We start from the raw sequence: 20,437 nt of genomic DNA on the forward strand, positions 1-20,437 counted from the left end.
CACCTCTCCTTCTCTCACACACAATACTTAAATGAAAACTTTCTAGTTTGCAGTACCATCCTAAGCAGGATCACACTCTTCTAAGGCCATTGATATCAAAAGGCTTAGAAGGTTAACTCTGCTTAGGATAGCACTACTGGTCGAGCTCCATCTGAATGCAGTTATCTCAGCCAACTGGAGTTCACTTTTCCTCACAAGCCACAACAGCCTTGACTAAATCTTGGCTTGTGGGGGGCAAACCATCTCCAGTTTGCTGAGATACCTCCAGTTGGCTGAGGCAGATGTTGTCATGACCAATGTTCCCTCTTAGCTGAGTTAGTGTGAGCTAGCTCACAATTTTTTAGCCTGTAGCTCACACATTTTTATCTTAGCTCATGAAAAATGGCCCCAGAGCAAACTAATTTATGCAGTAGCTCACAGGTTTAATGCCAGTAGCTCAAAAAGTAGAATTTTTGCTCACAAGACTCCACAGCTTAGAGAGAACATTGGTCATGACACATTTGAACAAAGCAAGATGTTTTCAATCAAACTCTACATGAAAGAGGAGGAGGGGAAAAGGAGGTTTGAGGGGAGTGTTTGAGCATGACAGCTAGCTGTGTTCATGTTTGAATGCAGTTTGTGATCAAGTCTAAATGCAGACAGGAGTGGCCACAGATCTCAAAATTGTGCATGATTTTTTAAAAAAACTGTGGGCTACTGTACCTAACAGGACAAGACTGCAAATCAGAGTCACCATGAGGAGGCTACAGTAAACACGGCATGAGATCTGTGTCTTGGCCTTCATGGGTGTGTCCATTTGCCTCAAGGATTCCTGCCATCATATTGCAGGACTTCAGATCTCTTCCAGGAACTGGTGGTGGTATGTTATGGCTTGGATTGAGTGGGATTCTTTGTTATGGGAGGTCAGTCTTGTCTTGCTTTGTTTTCACCCAAGCATGCTTCTCAACACAGCAAGAAAAAAAATCATGCCAACTTCACACAAGACTTGTATTTTCTATTTCTACATGGAGATGATTTCTCTGTAGGAAAAGGGGATTTGAAAGAGCCCTTAAAGGGGCTAACTATGCATTTTGTTTCCCTAGGGGATGACTTCAGGTTAGGTGGAGAGGTGTGTCCTGTGTTTCCCATGTATGTGTGGTTCCAGTTCAGATATGAACCATGGGATTGGGAGATGATGGCTTAGGTCTTCCACCTATGCCATTTTCCTGGCCTAAAATAAACAATGGATTTTTTTGATCTCTTGAGTGCTGCATGCATACTGATAAGCAATATATTATAGCCCACCCCCCATTTCTAATCAGATAAATTCCCTACTGGTGTGCTGTGGTCCCAATTTGAATCTGGCTCATGCATGTCTGGGAAGGGCAAAATGCCAGATCATGATTCTCCACCCAATCAGGGGACATCCTCATGGGATGTCCTCAGAGTAGGAAAACCCTGAGTCATTCAAGACATCTATTGCCTGATATAACAGAGAGAACATAATGCCCACCCACATTTGTATTGTTTTTATATTAGTCTGTGCAGACCATTTGATGTTCTAAGGGGGAGACACTACAGTAGCCCTGGGGCCAGTAAAAAGAGCTCGAGCTACAAAGCTGGGCATTATAATTTTACAACAGGTAAAGTGTTTGCTTAAAGTCCACTTCCCCTTTGAATCAATAAATGTAGCACATTTTATAATGATCATTTGCATTCAGTCATATTAATTCAGAATCTTGTGAATGACTCTGTGTGATTTCAGGTAGTAAGTGAACATGAATTCATTAATAGTCCTACCTCATCCTTGCTCCACAGGACGATTACATGTCGAACCACTCAAAATGATACAGAAGTAATGCAACCTTCTCCATCCTCCCAGTCCCATTCAGCCCAACTAAACTACTCTGATGATAAGGAAACACTTGCTCCAGTAAACCTGTTTATATACTTTGCACTTGGTTTCATTGGCTTGATTGCCTTTCGGCTACAAAGAGTTCCTTTTGTGTAATGATTGTACTTTCCCTGTGCATAGTCCAGGAAACAAAGAAACTGTGTGAAAGAGACATTTATGAAAACAGGAGTATGTCATATTTGAGGGGTAACCTTGCTGGTATAGGCTATTTTAACAGGACACCATTGGGTTTATAATTTAACTTAATTGATTTTATTGGTTTTTATATGAATGTATTTTTTCCACTGTTGTAAATCACCCAGAGCCCAACACTAGCTGGGATGGGGTGATTCATGAAATTGTAACAACATTATTATTATTATTATTATTATTATTATTATTATTATTATTATTATTATTATTATTATTATTATTATTATTATTATTATTATTATTATTACTGCCCTCATGGTTGATATACAATATACTGCAGTATGATGTTCAGGAAATGCAAAGTGAACCCAGAAATGCTTCTATAAGGATAGATGCCGGGAGACTTCCTGGAGGAAACTATTAAAACTTCTTCATTCTTCCTTTTGTTTTATTTCATTTATGCTGCTTTCATTTTAAAGTGGAGTATCAAGCTCATCTTGCAATGCATTGTGGGAATACTCCTGAAGTGACCTCAAGATGCAGATCTCAGAGAGGAGGGAGCATTGATTCCAGTTCACAGCTGTTAACAGATGAAGGTAAGAATAGACTAGACTGGGGAAAATTTGTGACCCAGGTCAGGGATGAAAACAGTAAACTCCTGTAAGTGTGGAAATGAGAACAAAGTTTGAGTCCAGTGGCATCTTTAAGATCAACGAAATTTTATTCTGGGTGCAAACTATTGTGGGCATGCACATTTCTTCAAATACGTTGAAACAGAGTCACCAACCATTACATAGAGGTAGAGGGTGAGGAGAATGTGGCCAGGAAGGACCAATTAGAGCTAAGATTGGATTGAGGCAATTAGTAAAACCTGTGAATAGCAGTTAAATGTAGCTAATTTTGGATTAAGCCAATTGGTAAAACCTGTGAATAGCAGCAGATTAACCTACAGCATAACAAAACCTTACAAACCAATGTGAGAACTGAATGACATCAACCTGTGTAATGAGATAAGAAACCAATACCTCCGTTAAGCCCTGGTGGTCCCATGGTCCTGAATATTGTAATAACTTGTAATTTAGCAGTCTCCCATTCTAGTCTGTTTCTGAAATTCTTTTGCAATAAAATAGCTACTTTGAGGTCTTCCATTGAGTGTCCTGGGAGGCTGAAATGTTCTATAGCTTTCTCAGCTTTGTGATTCTTAGTGATAGATTTGTGTCCATTTATCCTATGGAGTAGGGTTTGATCTGTTTGTCCTATGTCGAGAAGAGCATTATTGGTATTTAATGGCATGTTCAGTGTTCATGCCATGTTCTGTGAATAGCATTGCAAGAAGAGCTGGAACAAGTGAATGAGCCTGTGATGGTGTATTTAATGTTGTTAGGTCCAGTGATTGTGTTGTCTGGGTGTATGTGGCAGCAAAGTTGGCATCTGGGTTTATTGCAAGCTGTAGTACCAGTGTCCATGTTCAAATTAGATATTGTAGGTGAGGAGTTGTTTAAGATTGAGGGGCTGTCTGTGGGCAAGAAAAGGTTTGTCCTCCAGTACTAGTGAAAAGATAACTGTCATTATCCAGTAGAAGTTGCATGTTGCTGATGATGCATTGAGCTATTTTTAAGTTCAGAGCTGTATGTGAGCACTTGTGGCATTCTGTTATTCTCTCTTTTGGGTTTGCCTTACAACAAGTTTTCTCTGGGTACCATTCTGGCTTTGTTAATCTGTTTCTTGACTTCTTCAGGTGGATATTTTAATTCCAAAAAAGTTTGTTGTAGATCCCTCAGGTGAGAATCTCTGTCTGTAAGATTGGAGTAGAAGTGGCTGTAGTGTAGAGCCTGGCTGTACACAACAGATTGTTTGGTATGTTTAGGATAGTAGTTGGAAGCATGTAGATATGTTTGTTGGCCAGTAGGTTTCCAGCATAAGGGGAAATGAGATCCTTGCAAATTTATTGTGGGGTCCAGCAGAGAAATTTATACTTGGACTTGTAGATACAGACCCAAACATGCTACCTCTGGGCTTATATACATACATAATTAGGTGCCAGCATTCCTAAATGCCTAAAGTAAGGGCCCTTCCCTCCTAGAGTCATTGCTAAGGAAGGTGTTTCCTAGATATGATGTTTGTCTATTGTGGCCAGATTCAGACACTATAACAAAGAGATTTAGGCTGGATAAGCACAAATATCCCTATTGCTGAGGGTAGGAGGAATACCTTTCAGAAGAAGATGGATGGTATAATGCTAGGTGACTCATCTCAGCTGCCCAGCTCTCTAAGGAAATAAAATGAGCACATGAGGAAAACTTCCTCTTCCTTCCTTCCTTCCTTCCTTCCTTCCTTCCTTCCTTCCTTCCTTCCTTCCTTCCTTCCTTCCTTCCTTCCTTCCTTCCTTCCTCACTCACAAAGCATAATCCAAAGCTTTCTAGTAGTGAAGGCTTCAATCACATTTCAGTTTTCTGAGAGCACAAATACAGGTGTCTCAACTGTAATGTGTCCCTCTACACTGGGATACCCACTTTAGCACTTGCCAAAATATTCTGTTCTACATGGTGATCAAACATACAGTACATGATGATCAAACAAACACACTTCTTTTTTCTTGTGCAACCAGTGAACCTACCCCATCCATATTCTGATCATTTTAATCAAAAATTATAGTTCTGTGTATAACTTCATGGATTCTTCAATAGTCAGTTGATGTAACTGAGCCTCTTTCATGGATTTACCCTGCAGCCACACTTCCTTCAACATCAAAGAAGAATACATGTTTGCAGAGAGGCAAAGGACAACCTTTGGGGAGGTTGGGGAGTAGGAATGTTCTTCAGAAGAAGAAGATGAATGGCATAATGCTAAATGACTCCTCTCAGCTGCCCAGGCGTATAATGCAAGAAAATCCTAGCAAGTTAGAGGTGAGCAGTGCAGCCATGGAAACTTCTCAGATCAAGGACAAGCTCAAGAAGAGGAGGATGTCTGAGGGTATCCTTGAATCAAAGAAAGGTAAGACAGGTTCTTGCTCACTGATTCATGATGGATATTTATTATGATTATAATAAGGACTCTATCTTTGTGTGTGCAGCTCTGTAAATCCCAGAGTCTTCAGCCTTTCACGAATTTAAACAAATTGTAGCAGATTATTTTTATTCTAGAAAACAGAGATTGAGCTATGGTATACGGCCCAGAGAATATAGAACCTCAACAGTCGTTTCCTAAATCTAAGCACAGATCTATGCTCAGTTTTGTTAACCATACTGCTATACTTAACAAATGCAGAGAGGTTACAGTATATCAGTCAGCTGTTAACCATATATCTGCAAGAAGGTATTGTAAACTGTAGTTGGTTTATTTGGAGTACAATCCAAGTCTTATATTTCAGGTGTGTATGTAAAATGGAAACAATAGGGCGGTTGTATAATAGAGTGGTTCTGGAGGGTGCTTTTATGAAAAGTATAGGACTGTAGTCTATTGCACTGTTGATTGTATGTATTTTTTGCTTTTCTGTCTTGTCTTCTATTTTTGTGCTCTATTTTCTGCATTGTTGAAACCGGAGGGGATAATCAGGAATCAAAAGCAGCCTCTCAACAGGCACAATCAGATAAAGATATTGAGTTGTAGTGAGAATCTGTACATCGAAGAGGGTCAATAATTTGAATTTGTCACGTGTTAACATGTTTTTGAAAGCATTGTCTCCTAATATGATCCATCTACTTCTATTGCTTTTTTTGTTGGGTGTCCTGTGCTCTTTGCATTTTTAAATATGTTGCAGTCCATCCCGAGTCTCAATAAGAAAGGTTATACATGAAGGAAAAAATGAACATGCTTTTGATTCCAGATTATCCCCTCCAGTTTCAACAATGCAGAAAATAGAGCACAAAAATAGAAGACAAGGCAGAAAAGCAAAAAATACATACAATCAACAGTGCAATAGACTACAGTCCTATACTGTACACCTAAAAATGTTAAGTGTAATACAACCCTCACTTATTTTCTACTTAGGATGCCCTTTTTAGTAGGCATACTTTTAAAACCATTGGTCCTTTCCCATACCAACTAGGTACATGCCTACTTGCCACCTGTTTCAGAGATCAGATACACTTGTACAGTGGATCCAGCTGCTGCAACCTGTTCACATTTGAGATTGTGGCCTATGCTGGTGCCCAGCCGAGCAGCAGGGATGATGGGGATCATAGTGAGGATGAATCTGGGATGTGCAATTTTCTGAGATGGGAAAGACACCTGCCTGTATTAAGGGTATGCTGTGTTGCTCACTACAGCTTAAGTTTGGAGAAAAAAACATCCTTTGTGTGACCTAACCTGTGAAGAATTAGCCTCTCAGTATTTCCTTTTGCTCATGTCATATTGTATTCTGTGTTGGCAGGTTCAGCTGACTTCTCTGGTCCTGAAGAACTTTCTCTGAAGCCATCCATTTCCAGATCAGCTTCTCAAAGACCACTAATCACTTCTAACCCCATACCTCCTATTCAGAGCATCCCCACCTCCCCAGAGGTAGCAGATGAAAGAGAGCATCAGGTGCTGGAGAATGGCATGGACCACTTGGAAACTGGAGGGGATCACCCGGAATCAAAAGCAGCCCCTCAACAGGCACAGTCAGATAAATATATTGAGTTGTAGTGAGAAGTTGTACATCTAAGAGGGTCAAGAATTTGAATTACCGTAGTTATGTTTTTGTTATGGAAAAAGTAAGATAGGAGAGTTTGTTTACATGACATATTTATTGTCTACAGCAGGGGTATCAAACATGCAGCCCATGCGCCGGATCAGGCCCCCAGATGGCTCTTATCAGGCCCCCAAGCACTTTTGTCTGCTTCTTTCTCCCTCTCTTGCTTCCTTCTGCATCACAGCTTGCTTTGCCAGGCTTGCTCAGTCAAGCTACAAATTTGCTATTTTCTCCATTGGCTGACCAGGGCATGAAGCAACTTATGTACAAAAGCTTGCAACACCCAGCCATTTCATATTTTCCTCAGGGTCCTAGGCTTAATCATTGACCATGAGATCTCTGTAATGAATGTCAGTACATCAAAAGTAGGTTTACAACTTACAGATACACACTTGAACAATATCTAAACAGCTTACTCAAAATTGCTACAGCACATACATTTTCTCCAGATTTTTATGCAATAATTCAGAGCAAGAGGTGTCAGTAATCAAAGGTAAATAAACAAAATATTGCAAAAGTGCTAATGTTTTAATCATGCTTTTAAGTTTTAAAAAATCTTTAATTGTGTTTGTGTCCTTTATAAAGTTTATATCTCTGCTACTTGGCATTGCATTTTACGACACAGATGGCCTGGCCTGACACGGAATCATTTATGTCAGCTCTGGCCCTCATAACAAATTAGTTTGACAGTTCTGATCTGCAGCCAATGAGAAAAGTCACAATGCGAAGCTATAAATACAAATCAAAATAGTTATTGTGACAGATTATGAAGTAATACTTATAACACACTACTTTATAGAATAGATATTACTTGGCAATATGAAACCAAAGCAAAAATGCTCCAATGTGATCTTTGTCCAGTAGTTTTCACAAATGATATTCAGAAATCACAGCAACATATAATGTCCATAGTCCCTGGTACAAAAAAATACTCTCATTGGAGAACTAATCTTTTCAATTCAATCCTTCCATGCAAAAAGGGTGAAAATCTCTCATAACAGATAGTCGATTTGATATGTCTGTTTCATGTCAATTTCTACAGGGAAGGGATTATCCACAGTGAATCATATACATGCAATGAGTCTAGTGAGCAAAGGCTGTTTTGGAAATTGTGGAGACTTTGACTCCCAGTTTAAATTGTTAAAGATTTGAAGATTTTGATCCCGTTTGAATGTGTATGATTCATTGTGGATAATATCTTCCCTGAAGAAATTGACATGAAACAGATGTATCAAGTCAACTGTCTCTTGTGAGGGATTTTCACCCTTTTGGCATGGCTGAATTGAACTGAAAAGATGATAGTTCTCCAATAAGAGTATTTTTCTTCTATACCAGGGACTATGGACATTATATGTTGCTGGGGTTTTTTAATGTGTATATATCATTTGTGAAAATTGTTGGACAAAGATCACATTGGAGTATCTGCTTTGGTTTTGTATTGTCAAGTAGTATCTGTTCTATAAAGTATTTAATTATAAGTAGTATTGTAATCTGTCACAATAACCATTTTGGTTCATAATAGTATGTTTATTATCTAGGCTGGTTGGCCTCAGTTGCATTTGATTTAGCCTTACTGTGCAGTTCACCGCAGAAATATCAGGAAAAAAGAATGAAATACCCACATGGTAGAAAAAAGTGTGATGGGATAGAAATTATACATATGACACTGCCTTATACAGAAGCATTGGTTTATTGAGCCCAGTATGCTCTACACTGACTGGTAGAAGCTCTTTAACACTCTTAAGTTCTCAGTACACCCCTGGAAGAGCATTAAGCTCTAGGAATAGGAACCTCCTGGTGCTCCTTGACCCAAGAGAGATCCGGCAGTCCTCTACTGGGGCCTGGACTTTTTTGGCCATGGCTGCTACCTGATGGAACTTTTGGCCAGAGAATATCCATGGCCTGCAGGACTTAATACCTTTCTGCAGGGCATTTGGTTGAGGACAGCCATGGAGACAGATCTGGTACTCTCTCATCCTTCATCTATCACTTTCTGTAGCTCCCTTCCCCCAACACAGCTGTGGAAATATAACTTTAAATTTTACCTGCCACCCTGGAAATGTAGTGTTTTAATTGTTGATGGTATTGTAATTTTAATGTCAATTTTGCTCTGTATTTTTAGTGTATCTGTTCTGTTGTAAGCTGCCCAGAGCTCTGCTTGCAGGAAAAGCAGCCTAGTAAATAGAAGTTTAATTAATTAATTGATTAATAATACACATAAGGAGAAGAGCCTTCAGTCCCCCTCCACCCACACCATATTTGTGTCCTGAAACTGTTGGGGGGGCATGTACTGCTGTTTGCTCCATTGGGAGAGTTACATATTTATAGAAGTAGATCCAGAAGTTGTTGGGTCAGTGTTAATGACCCATCAGATCTACCATATGGGGCTCATTCACCCCAGCACCTGCTGTAGGACTATGTATACCTGGCAATATGTATGCCTTGCTGTGTTCCTCTCCTTGTTAATCATGGTAATCATGTAGTTGAGCAAGGCTGACTCAAGGCATTTTGCTGTCCCAGGCACCTTGATCCTGTGCTGCACCCGCTGTGGATCTGAGTGCAGTAACGTGGGGCAAGGAGGTGATGACAGGCAAAAGCCACTTCAGTTGCCCCCCCCCCACTGATTTGGCATCCCAAACATATCTATGAATTTCAATTGCTTCCCAAACCTTTATTTATGTATTTATTTTTAAAGCTAGATTTATTAGGCCGCCCTTCCCTGCAGGCAAGGCTGAGGGTGGCTCACAGCAGAACAAGAACAATAAATAACACAAGTTAAAATCAACATTTAAAATTCCTATAACATATCAGCAAATAAAATAATGCACTTTACAAGATGGTGGAAGAGAGATTTTAGTTTCCAGAAGCAACCTAGGGGGGAGGGGTTGTGGAGGGTAGTGTGTGTGAGAGTGTGCCAGATTTTATACTGTTTTGTCACTGTTCTCAACCAAATGCCTGATGGAAAATCTCTGCCTTGCATGTCCTGCAGAAAGGTAATAAATCCTGCAAGGCATGATTATTGTATGGCAAAGAGTTCCACCAGGTGGAGGCCAGGGCTGAAAAAGCTCTGGTCCTAGCTAAGGGCAACTGGATCTCTCTTGGGCTGGGGACTACCAGAAGATTTTTATTTCCAGAGTGTAACACTCTTCCAGGGGCATACTGAGAGAGGCAGTCTTGAAGAAGGTATAGGGGTTCCTAACTGCTAAGGGCCTTAAAGGTCAAAAACAAGACCTTGCACCTGATCTGGTGCTCCACTGGGAGCCAGTGCAGCTTGAACAGCACAGGCCGGATATGCGCCATCCAAGGAGTCCCCATAATCTATGCCTTATGGGCCTACCTCTGTTTCTGAATGAAGATATTCTTTTCCAAAGCTTTTAAACTACTGACAGAAGATATTTTTTAACATAAACAATGGAAATTTAGAAATGTTTGCAACATAATTTAGTTACAAGATGTTGCAGTGCCAAAAAAACCCTCATCTACATATCTGGAAATGATGGATAGGAAAGGAAAAAAAGACTCTCATATGCTATTTTATCTGTCTGAAAGACAGGAATAGGTCTCTGCTTTGCTCCTTTCTGGCATTATTTACTAAATAGCTATCATTGAGATGGAGAAGTAACACTAGTCTACATAGATAAAGGCTGTTTCACGCCAGATTACCTCAGAACTCTTTTAGGAACATGCCAGCTAAGTGAAATATACTACTTTAACCATCCATTCTTGAATCAAAAATCCTTACTTAGAAAGATCATATGAACAGCCAATGAGACATGAAGCTCCTTTGGAGTTAATAACTTGCAGTTAGCAAGATATAACAAATTATTAAATAGTATTTGGAGAGAATCAAGGATCCAGTGATCACACTGTATCATCTAGGCTGAGAAGCTGATGAGGGCCTGTAGGAGGAGCACTAATGCAAGAAATTAATGAACTCCCAAGAAGTAGATTTTGATGGAAGGTCAAAGGAGTTACAAAACTGGCAGGAATTCAAGGCTGTCTGGCAGGAATAGATACATCCTGGAGAGTCTGATCTAAATTCATTCCAATAACATTTTGAAAAAGAAAAGGAGTGCTAAAATTCCACTACTCAAGGGAAGAAAGACAAGGAGAGGGAGCTCACACATCGCTGGCGATGCCAGCAAGTGTCAAAACCTAGACAAATGAAGTGCTTTTGCTGAAATGGTGGAACTTTCATGCCACACAACTCCTCACCTTTCTGCCTTCTGAAGATTTCTATGTAACTGAAAAGTTTGTATTCAGTGCTAACCGAGTTTAGGTAACATGTATTCAACTGAGCCAATTTGTACCTCTCTTATTCTCTGGAGTTGATACATCAATTATTATCTATAAAGAGATGTGAGGTGAAGTGATAGTCTAGTTCCTCCCCTGCTTCCCTGTATTGCCTTTGGTCTGTTTCTAGTCTGGGGTTACTAGAGCCACCAGCAATCCATTTCTTTTTCATCAAAAGCACTTCTAACCACCACATGCTATCCTGGGCTCTTTAATGGCAAAAGGAAGAGTAGAAGCAAAAATGTGGCTGAGTATTTGCCCAGAGTAATTCATGACAAAGGGAACAGATTCCTGGGCTACCACATGGGACAGCCTCCTGTGAGCTATATAACTGAAGCTTTATGTGTCCTGGTCTGACTGCTCAGATGGAATGGGGTTGGTGTTGTGGCCTCCTGGATTGCATCAAACAAATGGGGACTCTTTCTGTACCACAGTCAATCGTCTAACCTATAAGTGGAACTTCTGATCCCTTGGGGTCCTGTGAGTTCTGTATCTTCACATCCTCTTAAGCCCGAGTCTTGGCTTCCTAATGTCCAGTGATGTCAACATTGTCCTCCAAGTCAGTGCCTGGATTACATTAAGGACTGAAGTGATTCTATTTTTATTTGAATTAAATACTTTATGTTGTGCTTCTCTACAGAACCTATATGGCAACATTAAGAACACCAGAAAATTTTTCACTTCCACTTTGATCCCACCTGTATGCAAATCAGCCAAGGCTCATGGAAAAAATCTTCAGAATTTTCAGGAGCATTTTTTAAGTGCATCACAGTTTGATTTGACTTCTGTTGCTGTAGAGGAATACTCTAAGTCTAGGTAACTCCTTTTCTTGCCTCCCCAAAGTCAAATGGAAAAGTCTTACCTGCAAATTGCAAAAGGATGCAGTTTGCCCCATAGCAAAAAGGCCATTATATACAACTGATTGAAGACTTGCTTCTTGCAACAGAAATGTGAACTGCACAATTGTGACTCATTAAGTCCACTCTGGTAGAGCAAATTGTGATACTTACCTTGTGAGAAAGCCAATTTCATTTGTCCTGTACCTTAATGTTTCTTTTTTTATTTCAAATTTTTCTTTCAGGTCAGATCCAGTGAGCAATGCTGAGGAGAATGCCTTCAGAGTTCCAGGTAAGTGCAGGCTGCACTGTCATTTTATTAGAAGGATGTTAAGATTGAGTATATCTTTCTCAAATAATTCACCATGTTTTGTTGTTGGGGATCCTTATGGTGTTGCTTTTATTGGACATAGGTGGGTACATCCATACCTTACATTTACGACTGGAGATTTTGGGGGTGGAGCCTGAGGAGGATAGGATTTGTGGTGAGGACGGAACTCACCTGGGTAGAAGGCCTTAGAGTCTACCCTCCAAAGCAGCCATTTTCTTAGAGGTGTATCTGTTTCCCAATAGAGGGCACACTCAGCAACCTTCTGAAGACTAGGCTGGAGAATGAACATTTTTGCAGATAAACTTAATCATGCCTTACCCTTCCGTTATGACTTTTATGTGTCTCTTAAGTAACACTGGAAGAAAGCACTGAAGCTCAACACATACATTCAGAGTGATGAGGTCTTGTCACTTCTGAGCAAATACAACAGCATATGAATTCATATGTCAAAGAGGGAAAAAAAGAAATTGAAAAATCCATTGATGAGATAATGAAAAATAATCACAAAGACCAGCCAGAGTTGCTCATGGTCATCGAGCCTCACAGTTCTGTGCTGTCAGTCTCTGGCAAATGTTTATCTAAAAAGATAGCCAGTTATTTGTCCAAGGCAATATTTATAGGCAGGTCAAAGTTGGAGTAACCACTGAAAGCAGATCTTCAATCAAGAAGAAAAATTAAATAGAGCATTAGAAGGAAGGGAAGGGAAGGCTGAAGACTAGGGTTGCCAAACCCCATGTGGTACTTGGAGATCTTCTGCTATTACTGCTGATCTCCAGATGACCAAGATCAATTCTGGAGAAAATGGCTGCATTGGAGGGTGGATTCTATGGCATTATACGCAGCTGAGGTCCCTTGCTTCCCCAAACCCTATACTCCACCCCCCAAATCTCTAAGTATTTCCCAATCCAGAGCTAACAACATTAGGGATTATCAGTCAAACTGCAGATGAGCCAGAAATCTTGAATGATAGTCAAGGTATGGCAGAGGACACATTGGTGATTTAGAGGTGAATGAGAACCAATAAAGCAAATTTCAGTTCAAATACTTGGTTGGTGTTAATGGTGATCATGGCGGTGAGATTCAAATTACTCTGTTTGTACTCCTGTTGAAAGAGCAAGTTCTCAGCTTGGAGGTGATGTTAGGTCCTGATCTGTAGATGCGTTATTCATGATGTCTTTAAGCAGCTGCGACTGGCTCACCAGTTGCAGCTTTTTCTCAAAAGGGGAGGTCTGGCCATGCTCATATCAGCTCCAGGTTAGATCACAATAGGTGCACTCCATTGAAAAAGGTTTGGAAACTTCAACATATTCAAAATGCTGAAGTCAATTTGCTGTCTGGCAATGAGTTAAAAACAAAAGGACACATCTCTGCAAAAGTTAAGCAGCTGCTCTAGTTTGTTCAAGTTCTAAATGGTATAGCACCAGAGTATGCTAAATGGCCTGGCACATCTTCATCTTTGTGTTCTGCATGGATGTTACAATGTTTTCTGTCCCCTTCCCCTTCAGAGCTAAGGTGCGTAGCTATCAGGGGTAGGGTAGGGCCTTTTTGGTGATGACTGTTGAACACCCCCCTGACTGTTTGCTAAGTGTCAAGATTGTTGACATTTTAGCATCATGCTAAGACATTTTAATTCTCTGAAACAATTTTAGTATTGCTGAATGATCCCCCCCATCTTGAATTGATCTTTTAATTATTTATTATACTATGTGTCTGTGTTAATGCTGTGAAGTCACCTTAAAATTACATCAACCCTATGAATTAATGACCTCCAATGATCATAAACAGCCTTGCTTAGGTCTTGCAAACTAAAGTGACTTCCTTTATTAAGTCAATCCATCTCATTTTAGGTCTTCCTCTATTTCCTACTGGCTTCAACTTTTCCTAGCATTATTGTCCTTTCCAGTGAATCTTGGCTTCTCACATGTCACCAAAATATGATAGCCTCAGTTTGGTCATTTTAGCTTCTAGAGAGAATTTATGCTTGATTTCATGAAGTCTTAGTTGTCTTTTTGGCATCCCCTCCCCTCCAACACCATATTCCAAATGAGTCACTTTTATTCCTGCCACCTTTCTTCATTGTCCAACAACATCCATACATAATGGGAAATAACGCAGTATGAATCATTTTGATTTTGGTATCCAGCAACACTCTCTTACATTGAAGGATCTTTTCTAGTTCTTTTGTAGTTTCGCTTCTAAGTCTCACGGAGACTTCAGTGACTTCAAGGAGAAATCAGAACTGATGTTTTGATTGCACTCTCCCTTATGATTATTGATTGAGCTAAGAAATTAAAACTTAAAGTTGTGTATTATTTTTAAATCTGACTTTTTGCTGTTTTATTTTGTGTCTTTTATCATACTGTTATTTTTACTGCTTTTCTGATATTTTGCATTTTTTATTTTGTTCTAAAATGTTAATATTCTAAATTTTAAATTTGCTACCATGTTGGAATGCTTTTTGTATGACATCTTTAATAGTGTGGCATAAAAATATTTTAAATAGTAAATGAACCAGAGAGGTCAAAGTTTGGAAACCAGGAAATAAAGCACACACTTTGGAATGAACATACCAGAGAAGCAGTCTAGGAATTTGTATACATTTTGGATATGGCTTCTTAGAAAACTGTCATAAGCATTTTAAAATATTCTATTATGATGTCAGCTGATTTGTGCAAGGAAAGATGGAATGAAAATCCTTTAAATAAATAAAAAGTATGTTTGATCTGAGAAGTTTTGCTGTGATTCTATTCCCAGACATACCAATAACACTTGAAATGAGAGAATCACAGGAAGTGCAAGATCCAATGTCAGTGCTTCAGTTGAGGGAAATGGTGGGGAGACATTGTTGTAGGAATTTCCCACATGATCTACCCCTCTGATACAATCTAATTTTATATTGTCAGGAGAATGTGAGATGCAATGCCAGCAAAGTGTTACACAATAACACTTTGAAAACATATGAACCAGGCTTTAGCCTATATTTTTTTATCTGGCTAATGTTTGGGATAAGAGCACCAGTCTTGAAGCTGACAGGATCTACTTCTGTTGCTACAGTCCCGGTCACTGTGTCACTGGAGTATGTGGCAATATCGTTCTTTCTATAATAAAAGTATAGTGGTATTGGCAAAATGGATAAACTGTATAAACCATTGGCCCAAAACTGCATAATCAATTGGCCCATCAACCACCACTCAAGGTCTGTTGTGTTCCATTGGCAGAGGATTGAGGCACTGCTTCACAGAGAAGAGAAAGAAAGCCTTCCCACAACTGGCTGATGGAGGAAGGGAGGATGGAAACTGCCACAGAAATCCTCCCCTCAATTTGCATTGCTTTGCAGAAGAGATAAAGAAAGCCTTCCCTTGACTGGCTGAGGGCTCCTCCCCCTCTTCCTCTGAGGAACCAAACAGCCAGAGAGACCTAGGCAAAAAGATCACATCCCTTGGCAGCAGAACAAAGATGCTTTATTCTAGGTGCAGAGAGAGAGAGTGTCCTGTGTTTAAGATTGGGCCACTGGGGAAGCTGCCTTCGCTTTCCTCTCAGTGCCGGTTGATAGCCAACCAAGCTTGGTTTTGTCACTAAGAGGCAGGAGGGAGGCCCTTTCTAGCCCTCTTTTGGCCTTTGAGGGAGAACGCAGTGGGGCCAGTGGGTTGCCAGATCCAGGTTGGGAAATTCCTGGAGATTTTGTGGTGGAGTCTATGGAAGCCAGATTTTGGGGAGAGGAGAGGCCTCAGCTGAATATTATGCCATAGAGTCCAACCTCCAAAGCAGTTATTTTCTACATGGAGAGACAGATCTGTTGTTTGGAGTTCAGTTGTGATAACAGGAGATCTTTAGGTTCCACCTGGAGGTTTCTTACCCTAGGCATGGCAACACCCACTAGGTGACTTGATGCCACCTGACAAGCATAACTTAACTACATCTGGCTGCTTGCTCCTATTCAGCAGTAGTCCCCCATGAAAGGCAGCATGACATGGCAGTCAGCGTTTCAGAGCAGGATCTGCCAGACTGTGGGTGATTCCGCACTCACGTTGGTCCGGGGCGGGCTTCCGTTTTGGGGCAGAGCAAGTTGGCGATTAGGCTTCCCAACCCTCCCGCCCTGGCGGGGGAACCCAGGATTTCCACCCTCTTCCCCCACTCCCCAAAAAAACGGAAGCGGGGGGAGGGGGGAAACGGCGCCGGGGAGCATGGCGAGCCACCCCATCCCGGAGCGGGCAATGCCACCGTGCCACTGCCGCCCCCTCCCCGCCCACCGCAGCTACTCCTCCGAGATGGGCCCAGGCTGAGCCCATCTCGGAGGAGCAGCCACGGCGAGCGGAGAAGAGGCGGCAGCTGCACAGCGGCATCGCCCGCCCCGCCTCCGAGGCAAAACCAGAGAAGGGGAGGGCAGAGGCAGGCCAGGAGCATGGCGAGCCGTGAATCCGGGCCCTTCTAGGACCCGGACTCATGGCTCGCCACGTCCCCGGCCCGCCTCCACCCCCCCTCCGATTCCACCTCAGCTGCTCCTCTGAGATGGGCCCAGGCTGAGCCCATCTTGGAGGAGCAGCCATGGAGGGCTTCCTACTGATCTGCAGCCCAAACTGCTGGGAAGGGACCGAGTTCGAGTCTTCCTTTGAATTTGAGAAGGTCGAGGTCCCAGGAAAGAGTTGCGGCATGGGGAGGGAGGGAGGGAAGGGGCCTACCACCTCCCTTAGGACGCCCCCCCTCTGTCTGCTCTGCCCCGAACTCTCCGTCCCCAGCGGAAACGAGTCACCAAATGCGGGTTGCTTTTTGCGGCTTCCGCCTACGCTCTGCGGCCTCCTGGTGCATCCTTTGGCCCGGAATCTTCGAGGCCAGCCGCTTGGGCTCTGGCCTGGGCCGGCGTGAGCCGAGGAGGGGAGCCCCACGCAAAGGCCCAAGCACAGGGCGGCTCGCCACGCTCCCCGGCGCCATTTCCCCCCTCCCCCCTAGCTCCACCCCAGTGTCTCCTGGCTCCACCCCCAAAGTCCCCAGATATTTCTGGAATTGGACTTGGCAACCCTATTGGCGATTTTGCTTTTGGCGATTGGTGATTTCACAACAGTTGCTCTGCGCCGGCATTTTGCGCGGGGCAAACCACAATTTGCCTCGCCGCAGTGTAAACCTGTTTTTTCAGGTTTACACTGCGGTGGGGCAAATCACGGGTTTGCCCTGTGCAAAATGCCAGCACGGAGCAACTGTTGTGAAATCACCAGCTTGCTCCACACCAAAACAGAAGCCCACCCCAGACCAACATGAATGTGGAATCACCCCCCGATTCCTACTGTGGTGACTGGGTGATTTCAGACCATCCACATACTTTCAACCTAACTTATCTCACAGGGTTATTGTACAGATCAAAAGGGGGAGAAGAGAATGCTGTAAGCTCCTTTGGTCCCCACTGTGGAGAAAGACTGTCCTTTTTTTAGGTAGAGGCTGCAGAGAGGGGTGGGAAGGAGAGAAGGTTCCGAACTCCAGGTTTGGAAATTCCTAGAGATCTGAGGGGTGGAGGCTGGAGAGGGTGCAGTTTGAGGAGTGAGAACTCAGACAGGTACAATGCCATAGATTCCACCCACTGAACCAGCCATTTGTTCCTGGGGAGTCATTGTTGCCAATCTCCATGTGAGGTCTGGAGATCACTCAGAATTACAACTGCAAATATCAGTTCACATGAAGAAAATGGTGGATTCTGAGCCATTATACCCTGCTGAGGTCACCCACTTATGACAGCCAGTGTGACGTGATAATGGGCACTTCAGAAGATGGCCTGCCAGACCCAGCTTCCTGCTGTGGAAGCTGACTGGGTGATTTTGGACACGCCTAACCTACCTCATAGGGTTGTTGTGCAGATCAAAAGAGGGAGAGGAGAATGATGAAAGCTGCTGTGGTCCCCACTATGGAGAAAAACTGTACTTTTCCTAGGTAGAGGCTGCAGAGAGAGGGGAGGAGATGGCAACCAATCTATCTCCATCTCTTTTGCCCCATCCCTTCTTTCTCAATCTTTCTCCCCTTCTCTAATAACCTGTTCTTCATTTCCCCACTTTTTCTGTTTCCCTTCCCAACAGCTGCCTTCTTGACATTCCTTGCTGTCTTCTATCTTTTCCTCCCCTCCCCAGCCCCTCTGCCAAGGCCATGAGACTCATCCACAGCAAATTTCAAGCACCCATTGTATTTCTCTTCTCAATGGGCTTTATTACGAGTAGATAATAATTCTGTAATGGAACTGGCTAAAACTGGTGTTCCCATTGGTTGTGGTGTGCACTCCATCAGTGATTGTTCCATCAACTGCTATCCAAGAGAACTTGCATGCCATAGGATGGGCCCACTTCTCTCTCCTACCTGCTGTTGCCTACCCACCCTCTATGGCATTCAGGAGAAAAAGTAGACAGCAGTGGTGAGGAAATGGTGAAGAGACAGGGAATGAAGATGATAATGTGAATAGATGTCAAGGCCTGACCCTGCCAGGAGCATTTCTTCAGAGGCCATGGTGACCACCACTTTTCTGTCACTCCCTCCCTCGTTCTCTCCCCTGAGCCTCACCTCAGGACAGATGAGGATTGGGGAAACTGCTAGCCAGAGACTGTTGCTAGGCAACCAAGGTTGCTTCTGTCAGTAAAGGGAGAGGCCTCAGTTGAATAGAATGTCATAGAGTTCACCCTTCAAAGGAGTTATTTACTCCAGGAGGAGAGAGACCAGTTGTCTGGAGTTCAATTGTGATAGCAGGAGATATCCACCAGAAGGTTGACTACCCTAGGATTGACAGCACCCTCTGTGTGATTTGATGCCATCTAACTGACTGACATGGTTTAACTAGACCTGGCTGCTTGCTCCTGTTCAGCAGCAGCAGCCCCTTTATGACAGTCAGTGAGACTTAGCAGTTGCCAACTCCAGGTTGGGAAATTCCTGGATATTTGAGGGGTGGAGCTTGGAGAGGGTGGGTTTGAGGATGGATGGGACCTCAGACAGGGACAATGCATGGGTAAATTAAATGAGGGATGTAGAAGAAAAAATTAAAGCAAAAGAGTTTCCAGCTCAACATTAGGAAGAACTTCCTGACAGTTAGAGCGATTCCTCAGTGGAACAGGCTTCCTCAGGAGGTGGTGGGGTCTCCTCCTTTGGAGGTTTCTAAACAGAGCCTAGATGGCCATCTGACAGCAATGAAAATCCTGTGAATTTAGGGGGAGGTGTTTGTGAGTTTCCTGCATTGTGCAGGGGTTGGACTACATGACCTTGGAGGTCCCTTCCAACTCTATGATTCTAAGAGTTTGGATTTATACCCCGCCCTTCACTTGGAGTCTCAGAACAGCTTACAATTGCCTTCCCCTCCCTGTATTAAACCCTGTGAGGTAGGTGGGGGTTGGAAAGCTCTTTAAAGAACTGACCTAGGGTCACACTAGCAGCTGCATGTGGATGAGTGGGGAATCTGGTTCTCCTAGATTAGAGTCTGTACTCTTAACCACTACACCAAACTGGCTCTCTCAGAGACCCTGTTGTAAAATAAAGAAGGGGATGGCAAGTTTACACCACAGACGAATCTCAGCTCATCACTGACCTCAGTGCCTATTGCAGTATTGTATTCTACTCATTCCAGACCCCAGGTTAAGTAGTATTGTATTCTCTTCTACTCATTCCGGACCCTGGGTTAAGTACCTTACAGCACTTCATTGATTGAAAAGGGATTTGGTGTAAGAGAGCATGCTTTTGTATTATACAACAATAGGCAAGTATTTACAGCCAAGGCAAATAAATGCTCTTTCCTCTTTAACAAGAAATTAAACTCAGTTTTCAAGGAATTTAGCAGCTGAAGGGCCTGCCATGATAAATTATTTCCTGAGACATTCCCTGCAGTGGATTCATTATCAGAGCTAGCAGCACAGCCCCCTTGAAATTAGCACCTTTGACCAAGCAGTCACCCTAGAAACAGTGAGTGAAACCTCATTTTCACACACAAGGCAGGACTTGCTCTCCAGCAGAGTTGGTGGCAAAGAGAACTAAAAATGCTATGCCTTAAAAGCAATAAAGCCACTCCAGAAAGCAATCTTAGTTTACACAACATTGCTATTTAAAAATCAATACCATACTTTCTATTATTAAATGGCGCAATAACAGTTGGAATACAGGATTAGCCTAAAAAACATTTTTTTTAAACCATTCACATAAAAAAGCCAACATTTACCAATTCTGCAGATCAGAATGGTAGGTTCACTAGGAATAAGGCTTGTTGTGGAGAAAAATACAATGGGTTCTAGAAAGAGGGTCTGGGCAAGTGCCCACCACCCTTGCTA

At 42.4% G+C, this 20,437-nt stretch overlaps 1 protein-coding gene across 1 annotated transcript in view; it reads left to right on the plus strand.

The window, feature by feature from the left end:
- The first annotated feature begins 1,085 nt into the window (after positions 1-1,085).
- The window catches only part of TOGARAM2 (TOG array regulator of axonemal microtubules 2), a 112,806-nt gene continuing 93,454 nt past the window's right edge, over positions 1,086-20,437 (plus strand). The window contains exons 1-6 of the mRNA XM_060244460.1: positions 1,086-1,095; positions 2,506-2,622; positions 4,757-5,020; positions 6,399-6,622; positions 11,632-11,807; positions 12,073-12,119. Of these exons, the coding sequence (XP_060100443.1) occupies positions 1,086-1,095; positions 2,506-2,622; positions 4,757-5,020; positions 6,399-6,622; positions 11,632-11,807; positions 12,073-12,119 (838 nt within the window). The remainder of the gene's footprint in view (positions 1,096-2,505; positions 2,623-4,756; positions 5,021-6,398; positions 6,623-11,631; positions 11,808-12,072; positions 12,120-20,437) is intronic.

The sequence above is a fragment of the Heteronotia binoei genome, chromosome 1 (assembly GCF_032191835.1).
Source record: "Heteronotia binoei isolate CCM8104 ecotype False Entrance Well chromosome 1, APGP_CSIRO_Hbin_v1, whole genome shotgun sequence".
NCBI classification, from domain to species: Eukaryota; Metazoa; Chordata; class Lepidosauria; order Squamata; family Gekkonidae; genus Heteronotia; species Heteronotia binoei.